Raw genomic sequence first — 24692 nt, 5'->3', positions numbered from 1 at the left:
AGGTGGGGAAAGCTGCCACAGGATTCTCCGTTCCTTTGCCAGAAATTTCACAATGTATTCAATGGGATTTCTTAATCTTGGGATGACTCCGACTTCAAAAATGTGCCCACAGAGCTGGGCTATGTTTCAGCTGCTTTCTAGAAAGGCTAATGGTGGTTCACATTTCCAAAGACAGCTTAAGCTTAATGATTACGACAAGTAAAAACTGAAAGCAAACATGAGAATGGCGCGGGGGTTTCCTTCCTTTGACCCCCGCCCTCACCCCCACCCTTTGGCCACTGCTTGTCTTTCTCGCAGAGCCTAAAGTTTCTCTTTGAAATGTGGGTTTGAATGATCTAGAGATGAACCTTTCTCTCAGAGAGACGTTCCCATTAATTTGATGATGACTCTTATCATTTTCCCCCCTTGTAGCCTTCATTTGATTTCAGGAAGTTTCTAAAAGCTTCATCAAGTAAAACAATAATGCATGTCTCACTAAGAAGTACAGAGCAAATGAAAGATTAACTATTTCAAGGGGCCAAAGGACAACTTTTTAGATAAATCGCACCTCAGGTTTCCTTAATGCTCACAGTATACTCTAATGATGCAGAGAAGTAAAGGTCTCAGTGTTAGAAATATGGAGAGGCATCTGTACGTGGAACTTAGGGATGCTAGGACAGTTCTTCCATCCTGATGAAAATGACATCGTTCGTATATTTTGCTTTAGTCTAAGTCCACCTCAGCCCCTCTGAAGAATATTTCTTACTCTGTGTGAAATATGTTGCTAGGAACACTTTAATAAGAGACTGATGAAGTTTTTGGACAAGAAAGGAAGAGAAGAAAGTTTTCAGGGCTTAAATGTGGACATATTACTGTGTGGTTGACAAGACTGCATTTTCTACGGTGAATACAGTAGAAGTTTTGAAAGCTGTGTCTGCCTGACTCTGTGCAGTGTAAATAAAATGCCTGTTATGTACTGTTGTGGTGTCAGGATATGCAATGTTAATGCAGATTATTTTTCTCATGAGTTACTGTTTTTTTTTTTTTTAAGGGGGATGGTACTGGAGATTGAACCCATGGTCTTACACATGGTTGGCAAGTGCTCTACCACTGAGCTATACCTTTAGCCCTTTTTAAATTTTTTATTTTGGAGGCAGGGTCTCATCAAGTTGCTGAGGCTGGCCTCAAACTTGCAATCTTCCTGCCTTAACCTCCTGAGAAACTGGGATAGAGGTATGCACTACTATACCCAGCTTGTATGTTTTTTTAAGTGCCAATGCAGCATTGAATTAGTTGTAGGATACAAAACTTGACTTATAGTTTTAAGAACTTATGACTTATTTCAATATTTGGTGATTTTTGAAGAATATATTCAATTCTTCTACTTCCTTACATTTATTTTCACCTGAATTTCAGGACATAGTTCAGTGATACAGTGCTTGCCTAGTGTGCTGGGTTCAATCCCCAGCAATGCAAGCAGAAAAAGAACAACAACAAAAAAAAGCCAAGTGTGGTGGTACATGACTGTAATCCCAGTACTTGGGAGGATGAGTCAGGAGGATTTTAGGTTTGAGGCCAGCCTCAGCAACTTAATGAGAACCTGTTTAAAAATAAAAATTAAAAATGGCTGAGGATGTAGATCAGAAGTAGAATGCCCCTGGGTTCAATCCTCAAAACTTCTTCTCAAATTAACTTTCTACTAACAATATTTAATGATATTAGCAAAAGGTAAGTGACTATATTCTTTCTGCTAATAAGGGATATAAAGATGAAACCAGAAAACAGTTTTTCTTGGAAAGACAGAGACATAGATACGCTTTTCCTTCAAATACCCAAGATATTTCTCTACATACTATAGATTTGAGTTAATATAATTTAAGAAATTAATGTAAAGACAGATTATAGCTAACATAAAAAAACCCAAGATGCTTCACATACACAAGAAATTACCAGGCAAGCCGCCTTAAATGAATGCGGACCACCAGAGAACTAATTTTGTCAATCGATTGGTAATAACCATGAGGCGGCGGATAAGATGCCCATTTAGCATCATCTTACTACCTTAATACTACTGTGTTCTTTCTCCACTTAAAAAAAAAGATGGAGATAATCACTTTGGTTTTTACACTCTAATTCTTTCCTCCCTAAAAACTTCTTGAAGATGGGGTTGTTTTCTTCCTTAATCCTATCTCTGAGACCCAAGAACACTCACTAACTTGCTCTATGTTACCCTATCTACTGTTACATTTTAGTGAAAACCTAGAATTGTGTTACAACAACAACAACAACAACAACAACAGGGAAATCAAGGGGAAGAAAACCAACTCCTGCACACATTTATTTTCTTTATAGAATAGAAGCATATGGGTTGGCTTGCAGAATACTGCCAGTGGGCAGAGGCAATAATTAGGGGCGGAGGTGGCTGATGCCTTTGTATCTGTTTAGGGCAGGGGACCTTTGAATGGGATGCTGGTGGGCGATACGCAGTGTTTTTGCCTTTTTGAATTAACCAAGAAAACACAGCCTTATTCTGCAAAATACAGCTTAACTCGAAATTCTTTAATTCTTTCCACAGCTTTTCATTTAATAGCTCATTCTAATGAAATAATTGGTGGTTCAGATTACTTAAATATTAGACTAGTAGTGGCTAATTTTCTTTTTTGCTTTTAAAATTTCTCTCTAACTCACAAAATTTTTTTCCCAAATGTATCAATCAGTATTAAAAAAGTGTGGGTAGCTCTTAAATCTTACATAATTATATATAAAAAAACTACCAAGGTACACTAGGTTTTCATTTTGTACTGGGTGAATCTCATTGTAGGGAGTACAAAAACATTGCATTGTACGCACCAGTAGTGGAAAAAAAAATGTCCCTTTTATCAACCAGATAGGAACGTTTGATGACATATATCTTGAGTGATAAAATGGTGATAATGTCTTATATTTAACACTACATAGAGACCTTGAGATTAAAAATTGGGGAAGAAAGTTCAAGGATTCTAAGCATAGACAAAGAAAGGAAACACATTCCTTGGTATTTCTTTTAAGACACTATGATAATTACCAAGGATCATAAAGAAAGGATGACTTTGGAAGAAAATGAGAACAAAGTTAGTTATGGCTGGATCCAAGCACGGCAACGGGACATGCATGGGCTTGAGGTGTAGCTCAGTGGTCGAGCACTTGCTTAACATGGTCAAGGCCCTGGGGCTGATCCCCAGCCCCACAAAACCAAACCAGACAAAAAACCCAGAACAACAGATAAGACCCCAGCCAGAGACAAGACATTTAGGCATGTAAAGACATTGTCTTTTAAAACAAAGTTATGTCCTATTCTATTAGTGAAATGACGGCAGTATGGGAAGATGGGGGTGATTTTTATTAATAAGAACAGTTAGGTGTAGCAAGAGGTATAATAATGCTGGTTACTTTTCTTATTAAGTGATCCTGGCTTTATATTTTTTAGAATTTTTAAATCAGTGTATTATAATTAATTATATGTAATGGTGAGATTCATAGTGTTGGCTTTTTAGAGTATACCAACTGGGGCTATTTTTTAATATTTAAGTAAAATTTCCCAATCCCAGGTGGTTCTTCAAAATAGCAATAAGAGGTGGGATTAAAATTTATCCAGCAAACTAATTGCTTACTTTTGGGTGGAAAATGAAAATTAGGGTCCTTCATTTACTAAACCAGAGACAATTAGAAAATCTCAGTGGTCCAAGCTCTAAAGAATAAACGAGACTCTATGTAGGTCTTGGATTCTTGTTGTATCTCTCATGTGTTTTGAATAGAAGGGACACGAAACAATTGTAAAAGAACAATAAAATGCAAAGTCTTATTTACAGATGGTTGGTTGGAGTTGGGAGCAGAAGCCATTCTGTGCTTGGGGCTGACTCCACGGAACAAAGCAACTCAATAATAGAGAGGTTCTTCATGTAAACAATACTGACTGTAGGCTCACAGGGAAACTGTGACTTTCATCTCACGGATTCTCTGGCATCGAAAGTAAATACTGTACTTAAGGACGCAATCCACAGATTCTTAATATACGTGATAAGATTTTCCTTGCACACAACTTAGCAGAAGTCTTCTATGTTCTTTTAAGCCTGGGGGTGAGTTTTTTTTTTTAATTTATGTGCTTTTTTTTTCTTAATAGCAGCAACCCAACTGAAAAATATTTTTTCATGCAGCATCGAAAAATAAAAAAAAAAAAAAAGAAAAATAACCATTCCTTTGCACCCCCGCCCCCAGGCCCAAGGGCAGAAGGCACACACTTGCACCTTGCCTATGTTTTAACTTTGGATTCAGGTTTTTACAAGGGAGTCGTGATTGTCGATACTCTCTTCTTTAGATCAAGTATGGTTGCTTGACTTGAGATAATGGAGATAGGGAAAGGCCAAAAGAGTTATGTCTAAAGCTCGCAACGGTTTTATATAGTCATAGTGTATCTGACTTTTTGCTCAGTCCTGTAATCCTTGGGGAGGGCTGATATACTAGGAAAGGAATATAAAAATGCTGCGTGTGTATAGCTGTGCTACTGAGAGCATGCAACACAATGTAGGTAAGCATGCTTGGTACGAATTAGCAGAAGCCTCTTGCATTGAGGAAAAACGACGCTTGAAAATTTTCAGACTTGTTTCTGGCAACTGGATTCACTGGCACAACATAAAATAATGGTACTACATTTTACCAACTTAATGGCGAAACAAGAATATTCTAGAATCAAGTCTTTAAGGAATCCATTTTGGGTGGTTAGATTCCCAAGTCCCTAAATAAGTTCTCAGCTACCAAATGCCTACTTCAAAAAAATACATTTATGCTTCACCTTTCTCTTTTCTTCATTAACATAATGAAGTATTTCTCTTTCTCTCGTATATTCAATTCCTACCCCTTTCCGGTGCCCAGCAAGTCCAATCTCCATTTTTCTTTCATCCCCATACACAACACTTGGCTTTTCTGGTAGTTGGGAGCCAGCGATTGTCTTCTGCTTATCTTCGCTGATGAAAACTACTGATGAAGAAGAGCTGAAGTGGCCAGAGTCCCTCGTCATCAGCACACCTTCTGGACAGTGAGCCTCACCGCATCCTTTTCTTTGCTGGTTGGTCCCCTCTGGGCTGCCCAGGTGAGGAGCACTTTCAAACAAAGCTGAGTCACGGGCAGAAACACACCCATCCAAATCTCAGTGCAATATCGGGGTTTCAGGAAGCCGGCTTCCCCCAAAGATGATCAATCTGTTTCCAAAGGGTCCCGTGATTCATTAAGGGCGATGAAACCTGTAGTGAGAACAGAAGCTGTAAGTAGAGGCCACACTGCCCAGGACAACTGCAGGGGTTACAGGGACAGGCAGCTCTTGCGCCCCCTAGCGGGATTCTGATGTGCACACAGCTGTCATTATAGAACACTGGGGTACATGGTAAGCTGGAGAGCCGAGGAGCTCCTTAAAGGAAGAAGCTGGTTATACAATCCAGGTGATACAGCATTCAAGAGAAACACGGCTGTCCTTGATGACACCTTCTAAGCCACGTTAAGCAGAGTGAGGTGCATCACAAGGGACCTGGCGATACCTGGTGTGTAGTAGAGAAGGGGAATCGCGGACAGTCACTATTTGATGAGATTCAGCCTCTCGTTACCTTCTACAGGTGATCCCACAGTGACTCTCTGTACCTGAATTTCTCTCCGACAGTCCACAGGCAGCATACTAAGCATGCCTACAATTAGACAAAAGTTTTTCTGGTCAGCCTGCCTTTGAACTTCTCTCTTGTTTAAGGTTCAACCTTTTAAAATATTTTTTAGTTTAGAAACCTCAGATTTGCCACTTCTGCCTCTCCTTCGCTGTCCCCTGCCCAGAAGTCATCCAGCCCTGCTGAGATGACATGTTTTTGGTCGTTAAGGTCACTGCCGACTTTGGCTGGCTTTTAACCGTCTGCTTGCCAGCCAGCGGCCTTTATTTCCCTCCATGTGCGTCTTGAACAAGCCCTGTGCTTTTGAACATGCCGTCCCCGATAGTGCAGTTTGCTCCCTTCACGTCCCATCTGCTTTCATTGTGTAGATCAAGGTTAAAAGCCATCTTGTCCATAAAGCCTTATTTAATCCAGCTCTTCAGCTACGTCTGTGACTCTCGTTTATGCAACTCTACTTAGCATGGCGTTGCTTTCTTCAAGCTAATGCTCTTCTACGCTGGTAAACCACAGTCTCCTAATTGGTGTTCCTGTCAAACGCATGTCTCCCGGTCGTACTCATGCTCCGCGAGCGGTCACCAGCATTATCATTATTGATCTCAGTGTTCTGTTTCTTTATTACAAGGATCACATTGTTCCCAATGCTCTACAACATAAAAATCACATTTCCTGGACCGGTAACTGAGGCCTTTCGGGATGTGGCCCACCCCGCGTTCCCAGCTATATCTCCATCACGACTACCCCAATACAGGCAGCTGTCATCAGTTGCCCTGAAAATGTTTATGTGTTCATGTTCTTCCCTCTAACCTCATCTTTCTCCCCACTTCTGCTCTCGGGGGCTCCCAAACTCTCTTCTGTGTGGCTCTCAGGGAAGCATGAATCATTTTCTCTTTGTGTTCTTATGACCTTTTCTGCAGCAGTTACTTATCACGTGCGATGGTCCCCGTGCAGGAGGGCCCGTGCTCCTGGACCATGGATGCTGAGGAGAGGGCTGTTACTTGTTTTACATTCTTGTGGAAGGCACAACCTGGCACATGGTATAGCTTACTAAATGTGGCCATGTTGAATTAAAACACTAAAAAAATGAAAAAAATTAAAGACATAAATTACAAAAAAAAAACAACAAAAAAGACTGGCCATAAGTTGATAATTAGAGGAGCTGCTTGGTTGATATGTGGGATATCTAAAGATTACTCGGATAGGGTTGACTTTCCAAAAGTCAGAACAAAAATAAGATATATACCGAGCTTTCCCCAACCAGCAAATCGGTTGGGGCTAAAGCAGAAATGTGTCCATGTTGAGTTTAACTCTAATCTCCACCCCTGACTCTAGACTCTGGCAGATGCATGACCTACGGTTCGCAGTTGAGAAACAGAGGCAGCTTTCCAGGCTGCCCCTCAGCCACGCACACAGCGCGCGCCTCGGGCCCCGGGCGGCAGGTGCCAGCTTTCCTTCTCCGTTGGCTCACCTCTGCTGGGGAGCCAGGTTTTTCTGCTCCCCACGCGGTGGACTGGTAGCTCACTCTTGTCGTTTTAATCACAGAACAAGTCCCATTTCCTCAAGAGACTCCCTTTCCTGCCATCTGATCTCTCTCCCCTCCCTCCCACCTATCTGAATGGCTGCGTTTGTTTATTAATGAGTTGTCACTGTCACCAGAATGAAAGCACCCGAGGAGGAGGACCTCATCTGGTCTGTTCTACATTCCCAGGGTCCAGAAGGCAGTCTGTGTACTGTATGTGTGCAGTAAAGCACATTGGAAACACAGGCTGCTGAGTATGTAATACAGGAACACTTAGTGATCGCATAACTGTGTGTGTGTGTGTGTGTGTGTGTGTGTGTGTGTGTGTGTGTGACTGGAATTTGGACCCAGGGGTATTCTAACTTCTGAACTATACCTCCAGGTCTATTTTATTTATTTTTTTATTCTGAAACAGGGTCTTACTAAGTTATGGAGGACCGCACTAAGTTGACGAGGCTGTCTTTGAATTTATGACCCTTATATCTCAGCCTCCTAAGTACTGGGATTATAGGTGTGTACCACTATGCCTACATTAAAGTAGAGATCAAAATAAGCTCTCATGCCCTCTGAGTAGAATGTAATAGAAAGATTAGCTGGATTTCTACATCTATTAAGTTTTTTTTCAGTACTGGGGATGGAACCCAGGAGCATTCTACCTCCAAGCTACGCCCCCAGCCCTATTTTTTATTCTTTATTTTATTTTATTTTGGTGGTACTGGGGTTCCTGGAAACCCTTCTACCTCCGGGCTACACTCCCAGACCTATTTTTTTATACTTTTTTTAAAATTTGGAAACAGGGTCTCTTAAGCCAGTGTGGCTGGCTTCGAACCTACACGATCCTCCTGTCCCCGCCTCCCAAGCATGGGGATTACAAGCGTGCGCCACCACGCCCAGCTATTCTTTATTTTTAAACAGGGTTTCACTGAGTGGCGAAGGGCCTCACAAAGTAGCTGAGGCTGGCTACGAACCCGGATCCTCCTGTCTCAGCCTCCCGAATGCTGGGATTACAAGCGTGCGCCACCACGCCCGGCTCATTCTTTCCCATCAATAATGTCCATGGGATGAGAAAAGTAAATGAAACACTGGGTCAGGCCACTAAGCACATGGTCACTGGACTGGAAGAGATACTCTTCTGTAGCCGGGAGTCTTCCTGAAAAATATTTGACTTTTAGTGTCTCAAAGCTAGCAAGGACACTGTAAGATTATTATTATTTTTTTCCTTTTCTTTTCCTGCAAACAGCATGTGCCCGGGGATCCCAGTGGGCAGTGAACTCCACAGTCTGCACTGCCGTGCGGTAGCACAACAAAGCTTCAGGGCTCTGAAAGGTGACAGACCGACCCGAGAACACAATAACATGCTGATCTGGTAAAGAAGAAAGACAGGCAGGCAGGCATGCAGACAGACAGACAGACTCAGGTGCGCATGCGCGCACACACACACACGTATTTTTCTGCTCTAGCCAATCAGAAACACGATATTTATATCCTGTTACATTAGGCAACTTATCTTCAAATTTAGCTCTAAAATTTTACGGTTGGAGTGACTGAAAATGCAAACTATTCTTCAGTGTGTTAGCTCCTACCCAGTGGTTTGCATTCATTTAAAAACCTAAGTTCAGCTTAGTCTCCTGAGCCCTTTGCCTCTCTGTCAGAATGACAGGTTTGGCTTTAGGCTTCATGTTGGTAGAGCAATAAATAGATTTACTGTGCCCTAAGGACACTGAAGCTTTTTGTCTACCCCCTTTTCAGAATTTCCCTGAGATTCCAATGTGAAGTCATCCGTATTTTCTTCTTCTTTTTAAAAGTATACTCCATTTTTTTCTTATTTTCACACTGCTAAGTATGAACGATTAGGGGGAAGCTATTTTTAAGATACAGATAGGATTTCCCTAAAGATGGTTCCTCTACATTTTTATTTTTAAAATTGACTCATCTTCCAGCAAATTCATTCAGATAATATAAAAATAGAATCACTCACAATTGTAAAATATTGCTTTCCTATTAGATGTACTTGGAAATACTTAATAATCCATTCCATATTTACTTACTTACTTATTTTTGCAGTGCTGGGTCTAGAACCCAGGGTCTCACACATGCTAGGCAAGGGCTCTGCCACTGGGCTACCTCCTCAGCCCTCATTTCCCCTTTTTGAGAAGTCTCTCGGTTGTGTTACATACACTTATGTTGAACAAATGGAGAGGATTTCCTAACTCACCGCTCCTTGTTCTACCTGGGAGGGCAGACCACACGCTGGCCAGGCTCTTTACTCCCAACACCGAGCCAGGCAGCAACTCTGGTGGTGGAAACAGCAATTTGTGACTTTTTAAAAAAAGTTTCTAGCCAGGTATAATCCCAGGACTTGGGAGGCTGAAACAGGAGGAACACAGGTTCAAGATCAGCCGCAGCATCTGGTGAGACTCTCAACAACCTATCAAGAGCCTGTTTGAAAAAAGAAAAACAAAGCAAATAAAAAAAATACAAGCAATACCATTTCTGGGTACCTACCCAAAAGAAAGGAAACCAAACGATCAAACTAATGCCTGTGTATCTATGTTCCCAGCTGCACAATTCACCATTGACAAACTATGGAACCAGCCAAGATGTCCATCAACGGATGAATGGATTACAAAACTGTGGGATAGGTACACGATGGAATTTTACTCAGCCATAAAGAACATAATTACATCATTTACAGGGAAATGGATGGAACTGGAGGACTTTAGGATAAGTGAGATTAGTCACAAAAAATAAAAAATCGGATGCTTTCCCTAATATGCGAAAACTAGGGAGAAATGGGTAATAGGAGGAACTCTAGATGAAGATGGTGATTCTATAGATGAGCAAATAAGGTGACCTCACAGAGGGGATGGGAGGGGGAAAGAGGGAAACTCTCTAAAGCACATGATGTACTTAAATATATCAAAGTCAATCATTAAGCCAAGCATGGGAAGGCAGAAGGGGTAAAGGCTATTGGGTGATGTGTGCAGGTATGTCTCCACCATCTTTTACCTCACTAAGATCTATAAAAACAATGCACCAATAAAAAATAAAAAAAGTAAAAAGGGGTGGGGTTGTAGCGCAGAGGTGGAACGCCCCTGGGTGTTCAATCCCTAGCAACACACACACACACACACACACACACACACACACACACACACACACACAGAGTTCCTATCCAGGCACAAGTCAACAAAACATCCAGGAAGGGTAGTGCCACTCTAGAAACCGCCTGCCACTCTGGTGAGGAACCTCAATGACTTCACCCAGAGCCCCACGTCCAGTGCCTGCAATCTCACATTGTGATGAGCTATGCCTATCTAGTGCTGAAAAAGGAGTTTTATTTTATTTGTAATTCCACACAGGGTGGTAATAGCTCAAGAAGAAATAGAGATCATTGCTTAAAAAATGTATGTATATGTGTGTGTTTAACAATTTTACCTTAAAATATTCGATAGTTGGAGAAAAGACACCCATAACACTATAATAAACTGTGAAGTACTTTATAGAATTTAAGTATAAAACCATGAGTTTTTATATTATTCCTTAATATTTTTAATCCATCTGAATTTTAAATACACCACTGTGAAATACACATTTAGTCAATATCCTATCCTTCAATTCTATTCTTTTTTTTTTTTTTGGTTCGTGGTACTGGGGTTCCTGGAAGCCCTTCTACCTCCGGGCTGCACTCCCAGACCTATTTTATATTTTTTTAATTTGGAAACAGGGTCTCTTAAGCCAGCGCGGCTGGCTTCGAACCTGCGTGATCCTCCTGTCTCCGCCTCCCAAGCGCGGGGATTGCAAGCGTGCGCCACCATGCCTGGCGTCTTCAATTCTATTTTTTTAAAAATAATTTTATTGGGTGCATTGTCTCACATTATAACGTATTTCATAGCAACAGTGATACGCATGCACTCAGCACTTGGTGAGCTTTCCCACAGTGCCAAACACACTTTATTTCTAAAAACTTTAATTCAATGATTCTGTGAGTCTGTGAAAATATCCCTTAATAAGCAAATAATTGATAAGCTAATAAATTATATACATCTGTGAAAGTACTCTGCATACTCTAAACATTTTATTACTTATAAAATTAAAATTTTATTTTATTTTATTTATTTATTTTTGCAGTACTGGGGATTGAACCCAGGGGCATTCTACTTCCAAGCTACACCCCCAGCCCTGTTTTTAAATTTTTTTATTTTGAAACAGAGTCTCACTAAGTTTCAGAGGACCTCACTAAGTAGCTGAGGCTGGCCGTGAACCTGTGATCCTCCTGTCTCAGCTTCCCAAGTGCTGGGATTACAAGTGTGCACCACCATGCCTGGCTCAAATTATTTTATATTTTATTTGGAAACAGGGTCTCACTAAGTTGCTGGAAGTCTCACTATGTAGCTGAGGCTGGCTTCGAACCTGTGCGATCCTTCTGTCTCAGCCTCCCAAGCGCTGGGATTACAAGCGTGCACCACCACGCCCGGCAAATTTTTATTTTTTAAAGGTGATATCCTATCTTAAATATAAATCTGATACATTTTAACACATAAAAAGTTAGAAACCACCGGGTGTGGTGGCGCACACTTGTAATCCCCGTGCTTAGGAGGCAGAGACAGGAGGATCTCGCAGGTTCGAAGCCAGCCGCGCTGGCTTAAGAGACCCTTCCAGGAACCCCAGTACCACCAAAATGAAAAAAAAAAAAAAAAGTTAGAAATCAAAGACTTTTCAGGAAAGGGCTAAAATCACTCATAATCTCAGCTAAAATCATTTAAAAATTTAGTTTTTAAGTAAACTTTGACCTTTCATATAATTTGTCCTCGTAATTCAGATAATTTGGGGGGGTACTGGGGGTTGAGCCCAGAGGCATTCTACCTCCAAGCCATACCCTCCAGTCCTATTTTATTTTATTTTAATTTTGTAAAAGGGTCTCACTAAATTGCTGAGACTGGCTTTGAGCCTGTGATCATCCTGTCTCAACCTCCCATGTACTGGGATTACAGGTGTGTGCCACCATGCCTGGTCAGATTATTATTTTGTAGTAGAGAAGTTCTATTTGCTATGAAGAGGAACGTGTCCTTTCCGCCATGGTGGTCTCTTGTGAGAATATAAGGACCCTATATTTGACTTAGCCTGCTGCTCAAGTGAACTTTGGGTTTTGAGCGCTGGTCTGAGTGGGCAGCTGGGGGTTAGAGAATACAGGATGTAGCCAGACAAGCAGCGGCTTCTGGTTACAGCTTGGTACCCATCAGGCTGCAGGACAAGTTCTTTTGGGGAGCACCTGTGCCCACCCTTGTGGCAAAGCCTTCATGCCTTCTCTTTCCAGGGAGCTAGCTGGGAACTGGGAGAAATGGGGGAATCACATGCAGGGGTATCAGCACAATTCTTCATCAAGACCAACGAACATGGCACAGGATGTATTTTGTGATGGGGGCTGTGGCCTTCCCACTGCACAGAGTTTGAGTGTTAGAATTAGTGAGAATTACTATTTCTCACCACAAACAGCCATAATGGAATCTTCTCTTACAGAAATGAGGACTTGGGGAATGAGCGCTTTTTTTTCTTCTAAGTTCTTGACTAGGGTAAACATTCTGATGTTTCAATAATTTCAGCCGAGCGTGGTGGTGCATGCCTGTAATCCCAGTACTTGGGAGGCTGAGACAAGAGAATTGTAGGTTTGAGTTCAGCCTCAGCAACTCAACTTAGTGATACCCTCAGCAACTTAATAAGAGCTTGTTTCAAAAATAAAAAAATAAAATAGGGCTGAAAGTGTGGCTCAGAGGTGGAGTGCCCCTGAGTTCAAAAGGTTCCAAAGGGTGTGTAGTGAAAAACTGCCTCCCCTCCGCCACTAGGTCCTCTCTCTAGAGGCAAGCAATGCCATCAGCTTTTCATGTATCTGTCCAAAGATACAAAAACTAAGCTACATATGGGAACGGGTCCTTCCAGAGTTCACACATACACTGTCATGTGGGACCCATTTCTGGATAAAAGGTGCGCGAGCAGAAGCTGTAGAGCTGTCTCTACTCAGGTATGAACCACCTCAAATCCGCAGGGAGCTCGGTGTTTTAGGATTTGAAGGAACGACTTACTTGGTATAAGGAGATAAACTCTGGCACTAATTAGAAGAAAGGAGGGCTGCTGAGTATCTAGGTTGCATTTACCGGGCTAGGTAATGACTCAGGTGTTCATACCCCCCAAAGGGTGGCTGCTCCTCTAAGCACCGCTCTTTTTTACTAGAGCATTTTCTAAGTGTAAAAGATTACCATATTATGGTATTATTTTGATTCTAAGCAGTAGTGTCCACTCCCCCCCAATTTTTCCTCTTCAAAGAAATACTGAACACAACTTCAAAATCATAAGCACAGTTTTCATATCTTCAAAGCCAAAAATATTCCCCTGCTGGAAGGCAACTCTAATGATGTCATATAAATTGATGGAAAAACAACAGTAGACATTTGCTTTCCTGCCAAGTTTTGAAGACTACTTAAGTAAGGCATATTTATTTTGGTGATATGAATATTTAATTTTTCCTTATCTGGAAAGAAATCTTAAAGAATATTAATCAATATATATTTTTGAAATCTTTCAAAATTTACCCTTGATATCAGCTATTATCCCCTCAAAGCTTATTTACTTGCATCTATTAATATTTACTTAAACAATGAAGATATCGACAGACTGTTTTATGAAAACATAACAAATTTTGAGTATTTGTAAGTGAGTAAATACAGATAAACAGCTGATAAAATGTTGAAGTTGAAAAAAAATCCCATCAGATAGAAAAACACTACAACTCAACTCTAATTAAAACAGTGAAACACAGGCAGGAATAGACAACTGCTCATTAGAACATAAGAAAGAATCCAGAAACTTGCCCATGAATTTATTAAAAATTTTTTTCACACTTAGGAGGTTGAGACAGGAGGATCACAGGTTCCAAGCCAGTGTCAGTGAATTAGTAAGCTTCTCAGAAACCTACTGATATCTTGTTTATAAATAAGAAAATAAAATAGGGTTGGGCTATAACTCAGAAGTACAATGCCACTGGGTTCAATCCTTAATACTATAAAAAATAAAAATTAAAAAGAATTTAATATATCCAGGGATTTCATATATCCAACAGCATTGTGACTCCATCCATCCATCCATCCATCCATCCACCCATTCATCCATCTTTCTTTTGTGGAATTGCATATAAAACCCCAGGTTTCTTTACCACTGAGCCACACCCCAAGCCCTTTTAACTTTTATTTTGAGACAAGGTTTTACTGAATCTCTCAGGCTGGCTTCAAACTTTTGATCCTTCTATCTCAGCCTCCCAAATTGCTGGGATTCTCAGCTTGCACCATCACACCAAGCTGAAACAACTCAGAATTGATTTAGAAAACAATAAAGTTTATTCTCTTGAATCATATACACACATAAATGTCCAATGGAAAAAAGTTCCCAGTGTAAAGAAAAGCATATGTAAAAATTGAAATAAATAGTTTTATAATCTTGGCTTCCTTCCATAAAACGATGAATTAAAAAATAACATGGACAGATTTGAATATGCAGAAATTTAAACAAAATATTAAAAATTTAAAAGGTTAAGAATAAAATGGAGAGAAATATTGTGACATATCGATGGCAAATATCTACAACATCTAGTTTACCAATTCATAAAAAAATGACAAATAACCTAAAAAAATTGGTCAAAGGTTTTGAATAGGTAAATTAAAGAATTAAAAAAATCAATAAATATAAGTAAAATGTCCAACCTCAGAGAAATCAATGAAACACTGTTTATCCTTTAGAGGATAAACTTTCTGCCCCCAAATGATGATAAAGGTAACTGAGCAGGTCCGTATGCTCAGCAACTATAGCACCATAAACTAAACACCTTATGGAAAGTAACATGAGAGTATCTTGAAATGTAAGCAAAAATAAAAACCTGGCATGTGCGCAGAGTCAAAGTAGCAAGTATCTCAATAATAAAAAATAAAATTCCCCCAATTATCTATCAATGGTATAATTGTTCAGTAATTTTAACTGTTCAGTAATTTATGGCACAGTATCTATGAGATGCCACAGAGTCAATCAAATAAATGACATCTATACTAATGTGAAAGAATTTTCCAGATGCTATGTTTGTGTGTGAGAGGGTTTATAGGAACACACATGTGTATGTATACACACACACCATACAGAGACATGTTTGTAAATGCAGAGAAAAGATCCTGAAAGGATCTTCTTCAAACCTGTACGTGTGTCTTATCTAAGAGAATGGAAACAAAATCCGGAAAGGAGCAAAGTGGGCTTTCATTTTTACTTGATAGACTTTTGTACTCTCTGAATGCATACTTAAAATAAAGTGTTTTTTTTTTTAATAGCAAAACACACATCTAAGAAAGATTAAGAAATGGCCCTCTGTTTTCCCTGTACCTGAATTTTGGTATATTTGTCCACAGAGTGCAACAGAGCTGAGAGAATCTCTCTTAGCATAAATATTTACTTTTCATAAAATGAGAACATCCATAAAAACGCATTGTTTTTAATTTATCTTCCACTGTAATTTCCCCCACATCTTCCCGTTGAATGAAGATAAAGTATCACATACCACGATTTCTGGGCTAACTCTACAGAAGTAAAACTGTCCCGAATGACAGTGGGCTAAGAGAGGCCCCGCAGCCAGGGGTCAGGACTCAACTACACAAACACATGCCATTTCCCCCACGACCCAGCGGCCCCAGCCGGCTCCGTGTCACCATAAATACCTCACCTCCTTTTTCTGAGCAACTTTACTGAGCAGTGCAGCTTCAGGATCACATTTTTCTGTGAACTCTTCTTGACCCCAGAACTGGCAAGGAGAATGTGAGTCTGGCTTGATAAGGGCATGTTACTGGCCCAAGATAGATTATGATAAGATAAAGGCCACAGAGAGAGAAAAACTATATATTCGCGATGGCGAGAATCCCTACTTCCAAATACAAACAGGATCACAGCAAGAAACAAAAAAATGAAGAAGAAATACAGTCAGAAAGAGGGGGTTGTTTCTGTGCACTAGACCTTAACAGTGAAGGAAGAGCTGTGCCCTCCATGAACTCCACAGAAAGGGTTTCCTATTAAATAACGGAGTTCCACAGCCACTTCCTTTCCTATATGATTTGCTCCCCAGTGCAGAGTGCCACCCTCACCACTAAGAAACACTGTAGGAACAGAACCCAATGTATGGCTGCCCAACAGAGGCTGGCTTTAGTATCAGTATTTGCTTCTGGAAAGACAGGACATCGTCTTGATGTAATGTAGTAGTGATCTGCGGTACCACTAAAAACAACATTCCCAACCTAAGTTGTATCTTTTCAGTTTCTAGCCTAAGTTATATCTTAAAATACGGTGTTTTTTTTTTTTTTTTTTGTACAGCAGATACATCTATAAACTACTGTGAGTCCAAGGTAAGACATATGTGCTCACACTGACTGGTACCACCATCTGCTATGGGCAGAGAACTTAGGAGTCTGTTCCAGAGCAGAATGATGTTGATACTTGCCTTCTAGCCAAGAAAAGGAAACTAAAAAGGGAACTAAAACATAGCCCTTAGGAATGATTCAGGTTTCTTTGAAAGAAACGAGTTTATAATTTTAGAAATTCTTCTTAAGCGTTAGTCTCAGCATATTCTTAAAAGAGACAGCTGAATTTATTACGAAATTCTAGAAATATATAATCTTACCTAGTTGTATCTTTAAAACTGCCATATTGACTGTTAGTTACCAGTAAAGGCAAACAAGGATATGAATGTGGGAAAAATGGAAATGTTTTTTGGATGGTTTTATGCTAAAATGTATTTAAAAATTTTTTCACTGTGATCATGTGTGATATAAAATTTGCCATCTTAAGTATTTTCCACGCTAAAGTGCATTTTGTCTACCTACCGTGTAAACTGTCGACTCTCTTCGTGAACTTCCATTTCTGTGCTCTTAAATTCATTGAGCTCTTTCCGTATTGCCGCCTAAACAGGAAAATATAATAAGTAGACTTATTATTATTATTATTATACTTTTTAAGAATTTTGATTGTTTTTTATTTAAAAATGGGTTGCCAAAATAATGTGACCAAGTTGCTTTTCTTACAATTGACCCAAATATTTTTTAATTTTTATTTATTTTTATTTATTTATTTATTTTTATTTTTTATTGGTGCACTGTATTCATACATCATAGTGGGATACAAACTTTTGTAGACATACATGCACACATCACCCAGTCAGCCTCCACCCGATTCCCACCCCATTCTCTCCCCATCCCTCCTTCCCATGCTTAGCTTAGTGGTTGACATCTAGTATTATAGCAATTTATCCAAAATTAAAAATGATAATCTCACATAACAGTTTCATTTGTCTGATAGCAAGCTTTTGATGACTTAAAGATAACATTTCAATATTTCTTTTTGCTTTCTTTCTTACCAGAGAATATTTTTTTTCTATTTTTTAGGTGAAACTATCATATATTTATATATTTATTTTTCAGAAAAAAATCTATCCTAATATGGAATATGGATTCTAGATACCCAAAACAATCTTGAAAAAGAACAAAGCTAGAAGATATATATTTTCTGATTTCAAACCATATAAAGCTACAATAATTGAAACAGTGTAGTACTGTTATAAAGGCAGATATATAAACCATTGGAGTTAAGTACAAGCCTAGAGCTAAATTCTTCCCTATATTGTCAAGTTATTTTTGACAAGGTTTCCACGAACATTTGGTGGTGGAAATAATAATCTTTTAACTAAATATTGTTGAAAAATAATAATTACATGGAAAAGAATAAAATTGAGCCCTTTCCTAATCCCATATACAAATATTAACTCAAAATAGATAAAAGACCTAAGAATAAATCTTAAGACTATAAACTTTTAGGAGAAAATCTGGGTCATAAAACCTCACAACATTGAAATTGGCAGTGATTTCTTGGATATGATTTCAATGGCACAGGCAACAGAAGAGTATACAAACTCCCTAAAAAATAAAAAAAATTGTATATCCAAAGACAATGTAAACAGAGTTAAAAGTTACTAATAGAATTGGATAAAATATTTCCAAATGCTATATCTGAAGGTATATTAATATTCCAACTAGAAATCCTAAAAATTAACAACAATAAAGGCAAACAATAGCCTTTAGAGATAGGTAAAAGACTAACATAAATAATGAATCTCCACAGATAACCAATCTTAGTTGTCTGTTGGATGGAGAATCTTGTTTCTCTGGTTCTGGTGTGTGTTACCTATTTCTTCTTTGTAGTTAATCTCTTTGAGTATTTTCTCTAGCGCTGGTTTTGAAGACATAAATTCCTTCAGTTTCTGTTTGCCATGGAAGCTTCTTATTTCTCCATCTAATTTGATAGAAAGTTTTGCTGGGTAGTAAATTTTTGGCTGGAAGTTGTTTTCTTTCAGAGTTTGGAATATGTTACTCCAAGCCCTTCTGGCTCTCATGACTTGGTTTGGGAAGTCTGGAGTGATTCTAATTGGTTTGCCTCTGAATGTCACTTGGCTCTTTGTTTTCCTTGCCTTTAAGATTCTCTGCTTGGCTTCCACATTGGTCATTTTGACAATTATGTGGTGTGGGGATCCTCTTCTCTGATCCTGTCTAAAGGGAGTTCTATAAGTTTCCTGGATCTGTGTATCAACCTCTTGCTCTATGTTTGGAAAATTTTCTGCTATTACTTCCTTGAAGAGATTGTTGATCCCTTTGGTTTCACTTTCTTTTCCCTCCTCTATTCCAATTATTCATAGGTTAGCTCTCTTAAAATGGGCCCATATTTCTTCAATATCAGATTCCTGCTGTTGGATATTTTTTTCTAGATGAGAAACTATGCGTTCATTTTTGGAATGATCATCTTCTAAGAGCGAGATTCTGTTCTCCATGTGGTCTAATCGGTTGTTTGTGCTTTGAATTGAGGCCTTTACTTCATTAATTGCATCCTTTATCTCTTTTTGGCTCTCTCTGAGTTCTTTTCGAAGCACCTCTATTATTTCTACAGTTATTTTTCTGATTTGATCTTTTAGAAATCTCTGATTTTCTGTTTTATTGCGTTCTGATGTTGTGGGGTTGTGGGCATTCATTGCTCCAGTGTTATTCCTCTTTCCCATGATTTCGGAGGTTTGTGCCTTCTCTGGGTTCTTCTCTGGGTCACTACAGCTTCACTTAAGGTGCTCTGGATCTCGAGTCTGTAGTATCTCAGACCCCACTACTCCTTTACTGGGTTGTATCACAGAGTCTCTGACCCAGGGAGTCGATAGAGGCTGCTTTAGACTATGGGGGGTGCCAGGTTGCACGTTCTCCTATGGTGTGATATCTCTGTCACCGCCACTCCCCCACTGGGTCAAGTCCCAGGGAGTACAGTACTTGGATTTCTCCTCTGTGGCCCGCAATTTGACTCACTGTTCTTGAGTACGCAGATGTAGCTGTACTGGACTCGGTGAATTCACTGCTGCTGCCGCCGGTGGCAATATGGCGCCGCTGTTACGCCCTCGGCCGTGAGTTTGGCGTATTTTTTCTTCTCTGGTTTTGAGTTCCACTCTGAGTCCCTGCAGCGTGTGCTGAGCTCAGCCACTGGGAGCTTTAGATGCTCCCTGCGCCGAAAGATCCCGCCTGGCTGTTCCACAGCGGCTCACCTCGGCTTGCTGTAGCCGTCCGGTGAATTCGCCGCTGCCGCCGGCAGTATGGCACTGCTGCGCATCCTCAGGCGTGAGGCCGGTGTATCTCCTCTGTGGCTCTGAGCTCTGTTCTCAGTCCGCTTTCTCTCTGGAGCCTGGTGATTTATTTGTTTCTCTGGTGATGGTGTTTTCTGGCTATGAAAGGCGCTGATTTTGTGGTAATGGAGATTGGTTGTTAGCGGGGCTCTTAAGCCCCGCTTTTCTCGGTCGCCATCTTCCCGGAAGTCTCAGTAGACTTATTATTTAGGTCACATTTCCCCCCAGTTTATACAGTGTCAATAAAGCAGATGCTCTTTTAAGAAATGTCTTGGAGAAAGATTTCCTAATTTCTACCAGGTAAAGATGCAAAATGTAATATCATACTATAAGTTGGGTACCTCTAGTCTTCCCATACAAAAGCATAGCCTGAAATGGAGGCGCGTGTGTATAATCCCAGTACTTAAAAGGCTGAGACACAAGGATCACAGGTTTAAGATCAGCCTCAGAAATTTAGGAACAAAATTATATCATTTGCAAGAAGATGGAAAGCCCTGGAGAACATTATGTTAAGTGAGATCAACCAAGCACAGAAGGAGAAGATACATATGTTTCCTCTAATATGCCCAAACTAGGAAACACAAAGGATACCAGTGGGACTCCAGATATTAGAGGGGAAATACTAGCTAAGTTTGAATGGAAAGATAGGAGAGGAGGAAGGCCGATCTTGATTAATGAGGGTCTACACCTGAACATGTGTAAAATTATGAATAAGACATGGTTAACCTGGACAACCATTGGTGGGAGGGGGGAAGGGAAAACCGGGGCGGAGGGGAGAGGGCACCAAATATAGTTTAAATGTATACTATTTATGTTCAATAAAAAAATTGTTAAAAGAAAAAAAAATAAATTCTCAAAAAAAAAAGAAATTTAGGAAGACTTTCAGCAACTTAGTGAGATCCTGTTTCAAAATAAAAAATATAATAGGGTTGGGGATGTAACTCAGAGGCAGACAGTCCTTTCTGAGTGTCAACACCATGCCACAGTGGGGAGTCTCACACTTAATCTCATGGGACTGTCACAAAATGCAGTAAAAACATTGCATAAAATATCTTTCAGGTCATGTGTATAATGAAACTTGAATGCATTTCGTGTTTAGACTTGGGCCTCATCTCTAAGATATCTAATTAGCCATATAAAAATATTCCAAAATCTTAAAAAAAATCCCCAAATAGAGAAACCGCTAAGTCCAACCTGAAATTTTCAATGAGGACATTTCAGGTAGAAAGCCAAACTGAAACTAGGATGGACTTTCTTCAAGAGTCCTTGACAGAGAGGAGGGGAGGAGGGTCTCGGCTAGACTCACTCCCCACCTTGATGACCACAAGAAAGTACAGGGTATGAGATTTTCTGAGAAACAGCACTATATTCCTATGAAAGTTCTGCATTTAATACCACCCACAACAACGTGGCTTTGACTAGCTTGCCACAGAGCTACTGGGAAGGCAGTTACTATTTATTCTCTAATATTGAAAGTTTAGACAAACAGAACTCCAAATTTCAACACAGCGCTTAAAGCGACTCAAGGAAAATACCAACTAGCATGCATTACTATTTAAATAACACGTAACCATGCCATGTAAACTCTGGTGTACAAAGAGATGCTTATGCCATTCAGATGGAAAAGCTGTGGCAGTCATCAAAAAGTTAACTTCATTTATCTGTTCACAAACGGAGGCTGGATCGTGCATGATTTTCAGTTGCAAGGTTTTTTGCTTAGTTTTAGTTCCTAATTTTTCTACAAAGAATGTCTTATTCATTTTTCAAGAAGTACTAGTAAAACACTCCATAACCTCCACGCAAAACGGGCTCTTCAGCCAAAACACAGAGACAATTTAAACCACAGTGACTTAACTGTGAGGCAAGAAGATATACCTTGTGGCTAAGAAAATAATGAAATTTAGAAAAGGGAAAAGCTGGAAGAAAACCCGAGGCCTCTCTGTGGCTCTCTCCTATCGTAACCATGGCTCTGCATCCAGGAGCTTCCCCTCCGATGCACCTTTCAATGTCCTATTTAAATCCTGTTGTCACAGACCGTCTCCCCAAACACATTCCTTAGCCCGCAGTTTCTGTGAAAAACCTGGGACTGGGGATTGTGCTAGTAGTCCTTCCTGCTGACTTTTGGAAGCAGAGAAGTGTTTGTGGGCCAGAGTCCTATGTGACACATCTGTATGGCTGGTCTCACAAATCATACCAATGGTGAGGAAAACACTTTGTTTTGCTCACTGACTCTCAAAATTGATTCCTAGAATCAAAAGGCGGAAAAGTGAAGGTGCTCCATACCATTTGCCAATTCCCATAGAGAAAAAAAATTCTTCCTTGAAAGGAATTTATTTGGAATCCTGTCTATGTTCATTTTAGATTTCTTCTCTACATGAAAGACTTCAGTAGAGAAAGTAAAATGTATTACCATTGGAGACAAAAATATGGATCTCATCTTGGCTGTGGCTTCAATAGCAGTGCGAACCTCAGTGAGTCCCTTTGCTCCCAAGACTCAGCAAAACATGGCAGAGGTGACAGCACATCACTGTAGGGTGTAGCCCTTTGCTGGCCTGACACCTTTTGCTTTTGGAAGCCAACCACCATGTAAAAGCAGGTGTCAAAGTCTCAGTCAACCATTCTCTAAGAAGCCCCAGGTATAAGAAAAGGCATTGGAGGATGAGATGACAGATAGATAGATAGATAGACAGTTAGATAGACAGACGATAGATGGATAGATGATAGATGGATGATAGATAGATGATGGATGGATAGATGATGGATAGATAGATGATAGATAGGTGATAGATAGACAGACAGACAGACAGACAGATGCATGCCAAGGAGAAGGAAGGCACTGGTATGTTCCAAAAGTCGCCATCTTGGAAGTGGCTGTTCCAGCACTAACATCTCATCTGCAGCCACATAGTTCAGAAACAAACCCCTGAACTGAGCTGTCCCCACATCTCTACCTCACAAACGTGTGAGCAAAATAAACAATAGGTTTAAACCACTAGGCTTTGGAGTTATTGTTGTTACTTTTTTTTTTTTTTAACAACAGTTGGTAACCTGAACCCATATTCCAAGACTTTTATTTTATAGAGGATAAAGTAGAGGCCTAGAGAAGTCATGCGGCCCGCTGGGAGTCAAGCGGGCATACGTGATAAGGATGCGGCCCATACATAGGCTTTCAAATCCCACACACTTTCCAATAAAACGAGATGTAGCACCTAAGTCATCCAGATAATTGCCTCGGATCTCCACGCTGTGCGTGCCGGCTTGTAATTAGGAATGATGAGTCAGTTACATGAAAGATGTGGCAAGGATGTGATGTGAAACTATAGGGACCAGCTGTTTGAAAAATATATCAAGAGGATGTGACAATTAAAGAAGTGCGACACTTATTTTAAAAATTCACTGAAGAATGAATTCCAAGAGTTATTTCTCCTTGGGATATAGAGAAAGATTTCTTGAAATAGATTAAAAGAGGGGAAAAGTAATTAAGATCTTTTATAGTAGTGAAATGCATTTATAATAATCTTAACTTTCTTCTTTGCCAAATGAGACCAGATTTTAGGCCTAATACTCTTCACATAAGTGAAAATGGGACTGATTTCGTTGAAAGATATAGAATAGTTAAAAGTAGGCTAAGGTAGTAGAGGGGAAGAGTACTGGGTTGGATCACCAATAGGAAGCTGCTGAGCTAAAAATGTTATTTCTAGGATAGGAGCAATGAAACCAATAACCACCAAACTGTAAGGCTTTTAATAAATGAGTGGTCTCTTGGAAAAATCCAAATAAAATATTGCAAAATTTGCCTTTTCTTCCTCTAGGAAATTTCTGACTAGACTATAAGCAGAGGCTTCAATAAATAGTGAGTGTCACCAATGGGGAGCAAAGGTTGCATTCCACGCCTGACTGGGGATGCTGACTGGGGATGCAATGCTGGTCCGAGCTGATGAGCCAGAACACTGCAGGTACTCTACCTACTTCTCCAGATATAATTGGCTCTGCTTTACTAGCGAGCCAACCTGAGTTAAATGGTTTGGCCAAAGATCAGGTGGTCAACTCAGGAATCAAACTGGGACCTACCAGGCTCCAAAGCCTGCCCTCTTCTCTCCACCAGAGAGCTTTCATTCTCCACCCTAGGGAGATGGCAGCTTTCCTAATCCATCCTAGGGAGATGGTAGTTTCCAAGCGAGCCTAGGCTTCGGGCCAATTTGATGGCCTTCTCTGGCTCTCCCTGTGGTTAAAATGCATTCTCTGAAGTCTGTGTGTTGGGACCTTACTTTTCAATGTGGCAGTGTCGGGAGGTGTGGCCTATTCAGAGGCCACTGGGTCCTGGGGATTCTGCACTTGTGGACAGGTTATGCACTTGTGGACAGGTTAGCGCTGTCACCACAGGAGTGGGTGGTTATGAAAGCAGGTTCAGACCTCTCCTGCCCGTCCCGCTCTGTTGCCCTCCTGCCCTTCTGCCTTCAGCCGTGAGGCCTTCAGGCCTCACCAGATGTGGCTGCCTGAGCTTGGGCTTCCAGTTTCCAGAACTATGAGCCAGGTAACAAGTTTTCTTCCTAAATTAATCAGTCTGTGGTAGTCATAGCGATAAAGTGGACTAGGCAAACCTGTCAACTTAGGGCTGGCTCATTTATCTACTTCAGTGCAGGAAACTAGGCCATCTTAACTTACTGCCCCTGTATCGTATTGCTCTACTCAAGCACGCATATTCTAAAATGGAAAATTTTACTTCAAAGTGAATTAACCTTAATCAATTTCTCAATTAATAAGGCACTTCTCCCACCATGTCTCTTTC

The 24692-nt window shown here is 40.2% G+C and overlaps 1 protein-coding gene across 3 annotated transcripts in view; it reads right to left on the bottom strand.

Annotated features, from left to right (window-relative positions):
* Positions 1-17077: 17077 nt before the first annotated feature.
* PHACTR2 (phosphatase and actin regulator 2) overlaps positions 17078-24692 on the bottom strand; it is a gene marked incomplete at both ends in the record, with an annotated part of 121718 nt that continues 114103 nt past the window's right edge. For all 3 annotated transcript variants that reach the window (XM_080700255.1, XM_080700256.1, XM_080700257.1), the window contains one exon: positions 17078-17158. In XM_080700255.1, the coding sequence (XP_080556381.1) occupies positions 17078-17158 (81 nt within the window). The remainder of the gene's footprint in view (positions 17159-24692) is intronic.

This window comes from Muscardinus avellanarius, assembly GCF_963383645.1.
Source record: "Muscardinus avellanarius genome assembly, chromosome: 8".
In the NCBI taxonomy this organism is placed as follows: Eukaryota; Metazoa; Chordata; class Mammalia; order Rodentia; family Gliridae; genus Muscardinus; species Muscardinus avellanarius.
This window is presented reverse-complemented; position numbering and strand designations above follow the sequence as displayed.